This window comes from Cynoglossus semilaevis, chromosome 1 (assembly GCF_000523025.1).
Source record: "Cynoglossus semilaevis isolate Cse_v1.0 chromosome 1, Cse_v1.0, whole genome shotgun sequence".
NCBI lineage: Eukaryota > Metazoa > Chordata > Actinopteri > Pleuronectiformes > Cynoglossidae > Cynoglossus > Cynoglossus semilaevis.
The window spans coordinates 3,949,797-3,964,628 of NC_024307.1; the positions used below are offsets into that span (position 1 = coordinate 3,949,797).

General features: G+C 40.8%; 1 protein-coding gene across 1 annotated transcript in view; it reads right to left on the minus strand.

Moving 5' to 3' along the window:
• The window catches only part of LOC103389183 (formin-1), a 64,132-nt gene extending 50,369 nt beyond the window's left edge, over window positions 1-13,763 (minus strand). The window contains exons 1-3 of the mRNA XM_025059309.1: window positions 13,314-13,763; window positions 9,792-11,391; window positions 2,316-2,482 (exon numbers count right to left, since the gene is read on the minus strand). Coding sequence (XP_024915077.1) covers window positions 2,316-2,482; window positions 9,792-11,277 — 1,653 coding nt within the window. The 5' untranslated portion in view covers window positions 11,278-11,391; window positions 13,314-13,763. The remainder of the gene's footprint in view (window positions 1-2,315; window positions 2,483-9,791; window positions 11,392-13,313) is intronic.
• Window positions 13,764-14,832: the final 1,069 nt, after the last annotated feature.

Consider the following 14,832-nt stretch of genomic DNA (forward strand, 5'->3'; position numbering starts at 1 on the left):
ATGGTGGTTGCCCCTGACGACCGAAGGTCACTCCTTTTTGAATGCATTCCTTCAAGACTGCCCTTTTGAAGTTGATCTCAGCTGGAGCCCGGCGCGCACAAAAGAGCCGTGTTTAATCACTCTTTCATCATAAATGTTTTGTAACTGTCCTCTTTTATGACATACCAAATAAAAAAAGAGAAAAGAACAGAGGAAAGCCAAGACCTGGAAACACAACAACCAACTCCTCCAGCAGGGGGAGAAGAGCTGCATGACCAATTGGAGTATTTCATCTTCACTGTTATAATTTAATAAAAATAATGAAACAAAACCGCCCCGTAAAATATGGTTTGATTCATGTTTCTCAGCTACGGCTTTAAATGGTAAGTGGGCTTCTGGCGCCAAGGACTTAAGTTATGTAAGAGCGGCGGTATTTCTTGCGCACACAGTAAATCTTCTTACAGACTGTTCAGGACAGAGGCACAGAGACCTGTAATGTGAACTAATACGTGGGTTTAAATTCTTATTTTGTAGAACCATAGAAACTGACCAGACTCTTTTACAGCAATTAATTATTATCTTATGTAAATAAAACCAAACAACAAAAAGTCAAAAATATGTGAAAAGCTATCTCGCTACATTCAAAATGTCAAATATATGATCATTATATAGAGTGAACATACAGTACTTCATACACTCCTGTTTGCTCTGTATAACCTAATAAGGCACAATACAATAAATAGCATTATGCTTAAACCTAATAAGGCACAATACAATAAATACAAAAAATTATGCTTGTGAATATGGTGATGCAGTGCATGCTGGGAAATGTAGTTACAAAGCCTGTGGTGGAACAAGTGGTGGAACAAGTGGTGGAACATCCTCCAAGTATGAGTCTGGTACACACTCTGTTCTCACCAACATTAATCATAAAATACAGTGTAACAACAGCAACAACAACAACAACAACAACAACAAAAATCAAACCACATTCTTTCTTATTATAATAATCCCTGCGATAATTTACCCTATTTTTCATTGACAAAGAAGAAACCAGTAAGATAACTGTCCTTCTCTCTGAGGCCTATTTATGGCCATGACGGTGTTTGTAATAGTGCGACAGCAGATTGTGTTCACAGTTCATTGTTGTTTTGGCTGCGAAAACAATGCATTGCATTGCAACAATATACGACCTGCCCTTAACCACACCCGGATAATCTGACTCACCTGCCAGAGGAATGAATTCCTTCACAGTATTAGTGCTTCTACTCTAATGCTTGTCTCCTTTGCATATTTAAATAGTAGGATAACAGCCTGTTTGCTACAGGCTGTTTTGGCAGACGTGCAAACAGTACATAAATATTATATAAACCACACACTCTGTGGCAAACACAACCTGGGTTTGAACTGCAGACAAACAACAGTGGGGCAAACACACTCTTTATTCCCTATGTTCTAGAATGTACTGTGTGTGTGTGTGTTAACTTTAGGGAGTGTCAAAGTCAGTCATTAATGTACAGAAGAGCCTCTATTTGGAAACAAAGAAAAAGGAATATAAATAAAAGAAAACGTGTAATAAGGTAAGGCATTTAAAACGTATTAAACAGGGATGGATAGATACTGTAGAAGCAGTAGATCGATGGCTAGTTAGCAGGCTACTTAGCGGGCTAGACCGTTGGCTAATTAGCAGGCTAGTTAGCGGGCTACACCGTAGGCTAATTAGCAGGCTACACCGCGGGCTACTTAGCGAGCTAGGTGGCTAGGTAGCTAGCAAGCTACGTGGACAGAGGTTAGAGATTTAATTAAAAAAACAAAAACAAGCCCCAACACAAACAGATATTTTAATATCTAATCAAATTGAGTAACATAAATACCTTTTTAACTGGACACCACACATTTCCAAAAGTGAGCAGACACTTAAAAACGATGTTAAAAAATAAACTAAAAGGCACACGACCAGCAGCACAAACAAAATAATTCCCGGGAAACTAAAGCTTTAATTAATTTAAGTTGACCTGGTGTAAAAGACAAGAATTAGAAATGAGAAAATGAAAAATGAGAATTAAAGATAAATAGAAGGATATGTTGACAAAACAGGTTTGTAATAACAGTTCAATTTTCTAATTTGATAAATATATTTTCGGTTTGTATATATATAATCGGTTTGTTCTATTTTTACACATTTCTGTGTCTTCGTATTATTATTGTGTATCTCGTATTTTGAGCTCATGTCATTTAACTGAGTTGTATTTGTTTGTCCTGTCTCTTAGGTGACACATTATTAAAATTAATTGACATTAATTAAGTTGTTGGTGTTTCTGGTTTTTTTCCCTCACCGTGCACTCCAGTTTGGGATAGGAAGGTGTGTCCCCGATGATGTCATCCTCTGGCGGTGTGATGCGAAGGAAGTCCAGGTGGTCTGGGCGGGGGACGCGTGAAATGGACTCCTGGGAGTCATCGGCATCCAGCATCCAGATATCATCCTGACGCAAGAGGGACTCGTCTACACGAACACAGGGAACCACAAGGTAATTACCGCTCCCTGGTGAGCAACGGCCAAAAATAACAGCATGTGCTTGTGTAATCTGGGTTGGTTAATGCAGTGATACACAGAGAAGTAGGTGCACGAGAGACTGTAAAACATCGTACGGTTATTTTTAAACTATGCAAGATCAGTTTCCTGCAGAGACGAGGAATAAACAACTATTTTTATCTGCGCCGTGCTGACTAACAGGAAGCCAAAAAACTACAAAACTGTCTAATATTCAGTACAAATACTTTCAAGATATCAATTTAATACAGGTCATTTAATACCAAACAAGACATGGATATTTGGAAAAACTTCATCCCGTTCTACAGAGAGCCAGAGATAGAGAAAGACTGCCCTCTTCTGACCAAATATGTACATACACTCCCACATTTGGACCACAGTGACAACAGAGTTAATCCGATAACATAATTATAGTTTCAATCACCTCTGAGAAGTATTGTGCTGCTTTCGCTGCAATACACTAAGAAGGAGTCAATTTAATTCATTTTTTAACGAAACCAATAACTTAATTATTTACTGCTCGTCATCACAATGCAGACAAAAGGTCCCTCCCTTCTTGGTCAAAGGTCAAACATTATTTACTGCTCGTCATCACAATGCAAACAAAAAAAGGTCAAATTTTATTTGTATAGCATAAACTCACAAAACACATTTGTCTCCATAGACTTTTGAAATAAAAATTGTAATTAAACTTTATGCAGTCAATGTTTATACTGAGTTCAAAATAACAATGCATTGTAAAGTAGGATAAAAGTCACACATTGATGGCTTTCTGGCAACGTTGGGGAGAAGAGAAAAAAAAAACCCTCCCTTTTAAGAGGATAAACCAGCTGAGTGGTTGTTCTATTTCTCACGACCTGAACAATTCATGTTAAATTAGCTTCAAGCTGCAGCTGGAGATATGGGTCACATGTGCAGTTACAGCCGAGACTTACACACAAAGATGCACATATTCAATAAATTATGAGAGAAAAATCTATATTTAAAAAAAGACAGTAAAAATGTAAATAGAATGTACAGAAAACTGGAGCATCCGTGGAGGATGAGTGTGCAAATCCTGAAGACCGCTGACCTTAATTTCCCTTCAGCTGTAAGACAACACCTCCACCTGCAGGAGCAAAATTATCAACTGGAAACTGAGAAATGCCCATCACATCCTGTTGGATGAGAGACTGAAATATCCTATAACCTCAGTGGGTAATGAGTATCCTTCAAGAGGACACAGGATCTTACTGTACTGTAGCCAAACTGCACCTCAATGAATTCATCATGAGGCTCAGTCGAATGCTTCTAATTGAATTATCAGAGACCACAGATGCAGACCTGCGCACACACACACACGTATGGTTGTAACTGGCAGCGTGTGGTTCACAGTAAACGTATAGAGATTTAGTAATACACTTCCTCATCTGTAACTTAATCAAGCCCTCTTGTTGTGTTGTTTTTTTTAATTTACTTTTCAGTATGATAATGCTGTACTGCAGTACTACTGCTGACTATAGTCTGGGATAATTCCAAATGTAGAGCTAAATTCAGTCTGTGCCAAAAAATCAATGACAAAACACTCTCCCGTGACAAGACTACAAAATACAAAAAAAAAAAAAGATAAATAAACCAAACAAACCCCAAATATAATTACATTTTTTGCTGAAGTTGCTCCACAAACAAATAACATTTGTTTAAAAGTCAACTTGCGTCATTTGATTTTAACATGCATCAAGTGTCCCACGCTGCCACCATCTGACAGGCAGAGTAAATGCATGTATTAATCTGTGTTCACACACTGCAGTGTAAGTCCTGCCACAGTTACTCTGCAGCAGTAGTGGAGGGGTGGGGTGGGGGGTGGGGGGTAAAGTAATGCAAAACACCGCAATGTAGTCATCTTGATTCAAGGCTCCACATTCAAAATTTACAGCCAGACATGCAGACACTGAGCTGAAGTTTAAGGCCAGTGAAAGGACTCCGTGTTATTACCATCCATTGTCCACTTCCTGCCGTGTTTGCAGCCTAGAATTAATCACATTATCCACGACAGACAGAACAGAGTGCAGGTGGGATTGTGTTTATCTGGCAACTTTAAGCAAATCAACATGATTAAATGGAGACTTTATTCCAGGTATATTGCAGGTGTTGCCTCAGATCAGTGATTCCCAACCACTGGACTGCAGCACATTAGTGTCACGAGAGATCAACATTGTACTGTGGAAAATCATCCAATTTTACTTTCTTGGCATAAATTTTTTTTTTTTTTTTTTAAGAACAATACCCATTAAGTGGCAGCAGCAAAACAAAAAACATAGACTCAGAGCTGTTGAAGAACTTTCTATGCATCTTTCTTCAATTCCTGCATGGGTATCAGTGCTGTGTTTAACTAAACAACTAAACTGTGAGTAAACTGAAACTAGGAGATCATTACGTTTCGGTATAAACGTTAGTGACATTTTGTTTGGTTTTGCACTGTGGGATTTCTTTTAAATGTAAAATATAACCCATGGCTCAAAAGCCTTGGAGCAAATCTGCAGGTGTTGAGTGACAGTGTGATGATGATTTGACAGTAAAATCACAGCGTGTCAGTGAGCAGCTGCCAGGCAGTGTGGGTGTTTCAGTGGGGATATAAGCACAGTCATATTTACAATAGCCCATCTTTGTTTGGCACGGCTCGGAGGCAATATTAGTGCCTGATACTGAGAGGTGGGCGTGTCAGATGTGATGGATTAACCCACCTAGGACTTTGTCAGCTTGTCATTACTCATGCGGCGGTCAGAGAAAGCCTTGCAGCAGCTGCACTCAACACAACCGCAGCAGACACAAACACAAACACCAGTAACAGCAGAGTTGGTCTTGAAACTGGAATCAGCATGGCGGGCTATAGAAATGACTTTGTTTGCTTTACATCACCAGATAATTAGGTACGATAGGTTTAATAACTCACCAGTCTTTGTCGGTTATTATTTTGCTGCACGGTTGTTCACATTAATGTCACCGCTATCAGACTCCAGTTTGAAAGAACTATGTCCCTGAGGTGACCTATGTTCTCTGAAGATGATGTCACACGTTGTGTTTACAGAAGTAAATATAACAATTATTGTTGTCAATATGAGCGCAAGCTCCACCTGGAAAAGTCATGTGTTCCAGGTTGAATGCAAACTAGTGGCTTTGCTGTGAGGCAGCAGATTTGTTTGTTTTTTTCTACCGACACTGAAGTTTTATAATAGAAAATATATACTTGTGTATTATGTAAAAACATCCATATTCTGTATATTGTGAACTGGAGTTATTTTCACTCAGCTCTGATCTACCAAACATTCTTGCCTGCAGTCTATTAGGGTTTGGATGATGAGCCTTTGGTAGTATTGAAAAACCCAGACCAGCTACCACATTGATTTTAATTTGCCTCCCGTTGAACTTTTATGTATCTCAGGTACAAATTCCTAAATAAGCCCAAATGAAAACGTTTTTTCCTCTACTGTTTTTTACTAGATACCTTAAGATACACAAACATTACTAAAGGTCAGTCATTAGCCTTGGTTGCGCTATTTCGAAAATATTTGTTTTACATCTATACAAATATTTTAACAACTAGTTAACAAGTTGCTGACATGCACATTTAAATAAAAGAAAACAAACAAACAAATAAACCCATTGACATGTTAAGAGCCGTCAAATCAGCCTGCTGGTTCTCCGACTGTTGCGGCTGCAGCTCGTCGGCTGTGTGCGGCCGTCGGGGCTGACTGGCTGATTGACTGGTTTGGCTGCGTGCCCTGAGGTCCATGTAAATAAAGGCAGACACAAGTGGACAGGCACAGGAAGGAGTGCTGCGGTGGCCCGAGGGTCGGCTGCAGGGACGCAGATTGACATGATGGTGGCCATTACTCACTGGAAATGCAGTTCTGAAGGCTGATTGGATAATAGGACTAGGGAACACGGCAAGCCATGGGCTGACAGACAGGGTTTATACAGTATGCTTCACAGTGTTGCAGTCTACTACTAGATGTAACCTAAGCAGTTAAGTAACTGCTAGTGGTCTAGATTACTAGACTAACCAAGAATGGCAAAAATGGGTCATGAAATGTCTGGTCTATAAATCACATTTATTTAAAAAATATTATTCATAACAACTAACATTCGATTCATATCCATCTACTCAGTAGCCTAAGAAACATAGGCTAAAAATATTAAAGTATCCTAACATGTCCGACCATATAGCGATTCCATTTTATTTTTGTTTTCTGTAACAACGGCTTTATTTGAGTAATTTCCAGTGGCACAGTAGCTATTGCTAGTTTGCAGGATTGTAGACAGTGCCCTCTGGTGGACACAGATGATGTGGGGTGTATTTTAGTTTATATAAGGCTGTAATTCCTAACTAAAGTGCATCAGGTGTACCACGGAAAACTATCTAATTTCACTTAAATGGTCTGAATGGATCTTTGTGTTCATCTTTCTTCAATTCCTGCAGCTATATCAGTGTTGTGTTCGACTAAACAGAGTAAAAAAGTTGTGAGAAAATGAAACTAAAGGATTATTAACTCTCAGTACGTATACTTTCTGTGTCAATTTTCTTTAGTGGTTATGGGCTGTGGCTTGAAAAAAAAGTTGACAAACAATGATATTAGTCACACTTACGTTTGAAAATAGCATAAATTACTATCTGGAAATTACAGTCTTTTTTAACAAATAAGACACTGCTGAAAGCTGTAATTACCGGTACTGCCAACACCTGAAGCTATAAGTTTGAACACAATTAAAGGTACTTTCTCAGAGCTTTGAGACACTTTGCTGTTTATCAAGAGCCACAGGTATGATAAAGACAACTGGGCCTCACTGTGAGTAAAGTGCAGAGACGAAGTAAAGCAAAGAAGGACAAGAGAGAGTGGGATAGAGAGAAAGAGAAAGAGAGAGAGTCAGAGGAGAGGGAAGTTTTTGTAGCCTGTTCTGGCAGGAACTGCTTCATTATCTGAATAGAGCAGTCTCTTGTCCTCATTGGACGAAACAAAACTATGCTTGGCAGTGTGCTTTGTGTTGAGCGACGGGGAGAAGAGGTCGATGCACTTTTGCTGATCAGTTTCATATGACCTCGCTGGACCGTAATGAGTAATCAGATTACAGCGTTGCCCACCACATGTCATAAAAGAAATATGTAAGTCAAGAGTGAAAGTATGCAAACAGGAAGAAGGCAGGAAGATGGCTGCATCAAGACACTGCTGTTCACATATGAACATTTGAGCAGAATATTCTCTAGGTGAATGATGGATGTTTGTACTGCTGCTTTCCGACAGAAACTTTAGCAGAACTGCGATTGTTTATGTGGTGGTTATTTCCATTTTCATATTTGTCTCTTTGCTGGAATCCTTAGGAATTCAGAGCAAATTTGAAAGCAGTGTTGATATTTTCCTGTCTATGGTAGGAGTCTATGCTACGACATTTTGAAAGTACATATTTAAAGTTACAGCACAAAAGGTTGAGTAAATATAATTAAACAAAAAGACAACTGTATTTCTCCCCCTTGTGGTAACTAGCCGCTCCTCCATTAGCATGTTTTAATAAGCACAAAGAATAGATTAAAGAGCCCAGATCATAATTAATCTGACATTTGCAAACCATGAAGGGCTGAGCTTCACACTGACCCACTTAGTCCTTTCGGCTGGACCCTGTGATGTTCATTTATCTTTGTTAGCATTTGAAGTGTATTCAATTATGAAGCGACATGGAGGCCTTTTCATTTAACATTCAAGACGCAGCAAAAAAGGACAGAAGGATGAGACAGAAGGACTGTGGTTAGGAGGGAGGCTGAGCAGTAAAGAACATACAGATGCAGTTGCTCATGTGCGACTACATCCTACACTGTATCTCAAAAAGATTATCAATCCCAGCCAGTGCCCTGTGGTGTCAGATATATGAAGCACAGCATGTAACGGAATCGACAGCAAAGGCTTTTATTCTTATTGAGCAGTAAATCTTTAAATGGATTTAAAGATGACAAATGCAAACGTCCCAGCAGCCCGTGTGAAGTATGTGTTTCCACGTAAAACAAATGCCCATGGACTGAGTTTGATCTGACAAACTGTCCAATCCGTCCAATTCAGCATAAACAATCAAATCATAATGTTGGACAAAAATATGATTTTTATTTCTTTTTATTTGAGTTTCCAGTCCTAAAAAAAATTCAAATATAGTTGGTAACCTGTGATGTAAAGGTTCCAGTGTCTTGTTCTACTGCTCTGTATCCATGTGAATGCTGAAGTGGGAGGACACACGGGGACAGTGTCGTTTCATCCCGCATTGATCTAAAATTACTGTCAGATGAGTAAACCCGTGTTATTCATTCTTCTATCCAGCAGAGAGCTCCATATTTAGCCCTGGGGTAAACTACATGTTTAACTAACCATGACCAGCTGTCAGTTAATGAACACTGTTAATCTTGTGGAGAAAAGTTTTCTCTACATCTTATAGGATTAGATCGATAGGAAACAGTGATTTTGTACCTCAGAACGAGGCACTACAACTAGATTTAAAGGACCGAATAAATGAAGGAGAAAAAACTCACAAAATTTATCATTTTAGAGCAAGAGACTTTGGCCTGAAAGGATTTTCTAATCCTTTGTTTGGACTTGGTCCGTAATCCTTGGTCAGCTAGTTGTGAAAGAGGTTAGGATGTGGATTTAGGGGAGGGATAGTCGGTCCCTCAAGAATCCAAATTGGTAATGCCTCAGTTAACTCTGTGCTCAGGAATAAAAGTGGGGTTAATTCACAATGTGTCCATCTAAAGCCTTTGATCCGGGACACTCCCACTAATCCTCCTTTGCTGTGACAGAGACACTGACAGAGTTATACATGGATCATCAGTGAAACCGTTCTCAGGCCCAGAGTTGACCCTTGTTCAACCCTCCTGGGTAGGTTTTGATTTGTGGTTATGTGCCAGGCGAGATGAGAACGCAGTAGTTAAACTCTAACTCTGGGCAAAAACACACACACACACACACACACGTTATGCAAAACAGAGTGCGACACTGCTGAATACTTGCCGGAGAAATCCAGCTGAAGCTCAGGCAGTGGTCCTTAAAGAGACACGGAAAAAAAAAATCTCTCTTGGAGCTTCTGGTTCTTTTATCACAAAGAAAAATGCACCAAATCACGGCCATTTTATGACAAGTGGTTTGTGTATCTGAGTTGATCAAAGCTGGATGTCAAAGCAGTGAGTCTGCCCGTGAATCACTGTGTTCAAAGTACTGTGTGAGACGAGTGATGTCTTAAAACTCACCTGTTGTGGTGGAGTTGCTTGAGGAATTCCACTTGGCGTTGCTGGGCCGCCTGCTCAGGTTTAGATCCAGGCGGGTGATCGTGCGCTTGTTGCCGTTCCTGTCGATGATCTCGGTGTAGATTTTGGGCTCGTCGATGTTGCCCTGGGGGTCGGAATCCACGTCTTTATCACACAGCAGGAGAATGCGGTGGTTCAACTGTGGGCTGCCCTGCTTAGAGGGCAGAGGGGACAGGACCGGGGACATGCTCTGGAGGCTATTTGAGGTAGGGTAGGATGTGTTAAAGACCCCGGACAAAGAGGAGGAAGTGGGGCTTCTGAGGTGAGGTTTAGTTGAGCATGAGAGACTGTTGGTGTTGGACAGGGGCAGCCACAGTCCCTCACATTGTCTGTTTCCTGTCTTTTCTCTACCCACTCCGAGCAGCTGGTCTTGTCCGTCTGGGCTGTTCTGGCCGACGTGCTGCACTTTCCCTGCCACGTCCTGCAGCTTGGCCACCACCCTGACCCCTGTGTTCTTTAGATCGTCGTTACATGACTGGTCACCGGACCTGATCGATGATGCACCTTCAGATAAGGTGTCCAGCGGAGAATCAAACCTCCTAATTGGTCGCAGGTTGCTCCCACTATTTCGTCTGGACAGTCCTTCAATCAGACTGCAAGATGAAGACTCAAAACCCAGCTCACTGTCATACTCAGAAAAGTCATTACAGAAGTACATGTCGGGGTCAAAGGTCCGGTTGTCCTCCATGAAGTCCCATGCTTCTCGACTCATCTGAAAAGGTTCTTCCATGGGCAGGATAGGATTACTGACAGCACTGACATAAGACCCCGTGGCTGGACTATCGCAGACTTCCACAACAGCCGGAGGAACTGCAGCACGCTCCGCTACCGAGACAGCAGGAGCTGGCACTGCGTTCTGAGGAGGACAAGCAGAACCCAGAGGAGCACTTGTGATCTGCTTCTTCATCTTACTGTGCAGTAAATCCTCAGCACTGTCGAGCTTTTTTCCTCCAAGCTTTTTCATCTTCCTGCTCTTGGATGTAGCCTTTTTATGATCTGAAGACGCAGGAGTACCTCGGCTGCTGCTGGAGACGTGGTGACTTGCAGGTTGAAATCTCTGACCCTCCACGTAGTCCTGCACCTTCCCATCCTGATTGCCCATCCTTACTTTGCTGGCACAATCCCGACACAGCGACAGAAGGTCCACCAGCAACTGGTGGTGCTCCGCCGCGAGCCAGCTGAGCTCCGCAACAGCTTCCTTTGTTGCTTGCCGGGAGTAGAGGAGTCTGCCTGAGCAGGCAGAAGACTGGACTCTTTGTCTGGACACATCCTCCTTTTCCTGCTCACGGTCATTACCAGCCTCTTCGGAAATGGAGGCACGGCTCTTGTACTTAAAGCCAGGGGTCCACCTCTTTGGAAAATACAGGCTGATGTTGCAGAGCTCGTGGATGGGTGCGTACAGGACCAGGACGGTGTGTGTGCCCTCCATTATAGGGTACTGCAGTAATCAGTGAAGCACACCCAGTAAGTGGTCAGTCCCCAGATTGAGTGACTGGGAGGTGTGGGTGAGGCCTGGCAAGTCATCACCTGGACTGTTGGAGTGCTGTCAGAGAGAAAGGAGCACGTTACAGTCGCTGAGCCTGTGAACGTTTGTCTGTAGTACTACGGGCAGCATAGTACTAAAAGAAAAGTACTACACAGTCATTTAAATTAAAATACTGCAAGCTTTGGTTGAAGAAAACTATTTTCCATTTTGATTAGCATTTAGTTGTTAGCTTTGCAAGTTTACACTGAAGACCGGGAGTACTTAAAAATTCTAAATATTATTATTTAAAAGACAGAAATAAACAAACGATATGTAAATGATAGGGTTAGACAACAGGGTCTGAAATGTTTCAGATTTACTGGTTACATACGATACTGGGCAAAAACGTACATAATACGTGTTGGTACATAATACGTAGGCAGGAGCTGAACGTTCTCTCCTCTCACTTTCCCTCAGTCCGACTATCCAACAATCAATAACTTCTCTAATAATATGTTCTGCTTCTATCGGGAAACAAACAACAGTTTGGACCAAAAGAGTCGGAAGCAGACAGACTCCCAAACGCAATCAAGAATTGGAAACAAGAAGTGAACATATGTTTTGGTGAAAAGGGAAATGTTAGTTGTTTTGGTTTTTAGGTTTAGTTTGTTTTTCATGGATTTTATGATGAAACCAAGGCAAAGAATCCTGTTAACTCCTGTCACACGTCTCTGTTCTCAGAGTTTTATCATCATGAATACGTGATCCTTTATACATTTAGATCTGAGACCACGAGATTTGTGACACAGTACAGAAAATAAAACCTGACAGGCCGCGGCTCCTCAGACCATGCTTCTTGATTCAATCAGGATTGTTTATCCAAAAAAAAAAAACTAGTCTCTATAAAAACAACAATCTGACGCACATGATGTCTGACTGAATCATTGATTCACCGACCAGAACGTACCTCACACAGAGATATGTAGAAGCCAGGTCTGACCATTTTTTAAAATTTAAAATTTAAATGAGATACAACAGTGGTGTCTTATTAGGAAGTGACAATGTTGCAGTGCACTTGTAACGATATTCTGTGAATGTCTAGAGACTGAGAGAACTGTTTTCTGGGCATTAACCCTGCACTAACAACCAACATGTTTTCATCATCTAACATCAAATCATCTTACAGTCCATCTAGTGATTAATAATGAAAAAACAAACAAAACAAAACCACCCATTAGCACAATCTGAAACAAAAATGCAAACGAACTCTTTTGGTCCCGACCCCATCTTTTGAGAAACACCAAGCTAAAATGCAGAGTAGTTTTGCTGCAGGTCAACATCGCAAACTAATCATCTCACAGAAGCAGGGCCTGCGTATACGTAAAATTACAAAAGTGAACAGTTGACAGAGTAAAGCTGACCTTTCTGCACATTTAATCCCTGCCCTTTAATAACTTTCCTGCCACTGTCCTGCTCTGCTGTATAAGCAGGAAAAACAAAACTGCTGCATACATTTTTGTCGGTGTCTCTCTCTCTCACACACACACACACACACACTCACTCTCTCTCTCTCTCTGAGACACACACACACACAATCATAACTCTCTCTCTCTCTGAGACACACACACAATCATAGGTAGACTCTACATGGTAGTCTCTACATTGTAGAGACTACCATTGCCATTGATATCTATGGTCAGTTCAGATTGGTCAGTTACATCCTGTAGGTTTTTTGGAAACATGAGTTACTGTCCATCCTGGTCACTGCCAGTGAAAATCTCTGCTCTTTTTTGTAAAATAAAAAATAAATAAATAAAAAAAAATACGGGCGCTTTTTTTTTTTAGTCAAGTGCTGTAAACACTGTTGTTGCTCGACAAGTGTTTATCTCCATTCAAATTAATCGCATATTTTTTAAAAAAGAAAAAGGAAATAAACTCCACTTTCGCCCGGGATTCGCTCCAGTTTACACTAAATACGAGGCTCTAAGTGGGTCACTCACCTGCGGCAGGTGCTGTCACGGCGGCACTTCGTCAAAGACCAACACTCATCTGCCCCATTTCGTGGCACAGCAGATCCGTGCCCACAATCACAGCTCAGCCACAGCTCTCCTGTGAGCGACCTCTCTGACTGACGGCACGGAGGGCCAATACGCGTGCGCAGCGCCGGCTCCTTGTCCTCTCTGATTGGCTATCTATTATTCATCCACATATCCCATATTTAGAGCCAGTGCAGCTGCAGCGTGCAGGTGGAACATGTGAGGGGGAGGATTCGAACGTTTTGTGATACACGCAGTGGCGAGTGAAAGTCCCGAGTGAAGCACCTGCTCCGTGGAAGCCTCGGAAAAAAATCAATTTCTCACCAAACAGAGACATCTACCGGCCAAAAGGGAGAACTATAGCTTTCATGACCTTGCAACTGTCTCTCCTGACAGTGGAGACGCAATGAATCATTTCTGACACTTTAAATCGATTTATTTATCGAGATATTTTAAAATAATAATTTTATATTTCGATTCGACGTAAATCAAGGAACGTTTTCTCAAAATGAAAACAAATTACAGCCAATTCAGAGTCATGGCAGATGGCTGACACGATTAGAGATGAGCGGGAACAGATTAAGAAAATTAAACAATTTTCTAAACAATAAACGCGCATTAGTATATCGTGTTAGAAGACGTGCATTACATAGATTCTACACAAGAGGGCAGTATTTTCTGAAAGTGAAATTGAATTTGAAAGTGTTTTTTGTTTGTTATTATGATACAACGAAATATGACCTCTGAATTTGACCCATTACCGCAGTGAGCAGAGGGCAGCTGACCTCTGACCTCTGACTGTGATTCTGACTTCATTGTGAACTGCATTTGTTTTTTGTAAATGAAAAAGGAGTTAAGGACAGAGGCCAATAAATACATTATATATTTGTTTTTTTTTAAGTTTTTTTTTTAAAGCAGATACTGTATTAGATAGGAGCACGTGACTCTGGGTTGGAATCAAACCTTGAGGTCAACCTTTTTGCACCTGCCCCCTGACATCTGCACCTGCCCTCCAAAAATGTGCACTTGCCAAAAAGATGTTGTTATTAAAAAAAATATGAACATATTAGTAAAAAGTAAAACATTGAACATAAATTTCACAGTTCAATTATACATCTAAATGGCAACTAATAAATCTTGTGACTCTTTTATAAAATGTAGGTTAATTCTCGAACTGCGTGATTTTTTAAAATTATATTTTAAATTATTTTTATTTTGAAATAATTACCCCATTTGGTTTAAATAAATAAGAAAAAAACAACAAAAACAAACACCTTATTTAGAGATCCAACGACTAAACATGTGCAGAGGTCAAGAAAATTAAGAGTCAGATAAAAAAAAAAAAGCCCAAATCAATGACATCAGGTTAGGAGAGTTGCAGTTGTCTCGACACACGCAAGAGGGCAGCCTTGCACCGACAAACGCCTGGCTGTGCCTGCAGCAGGTGGAGATTAGTGCGAGCCACTCATGGTGATCTATTATT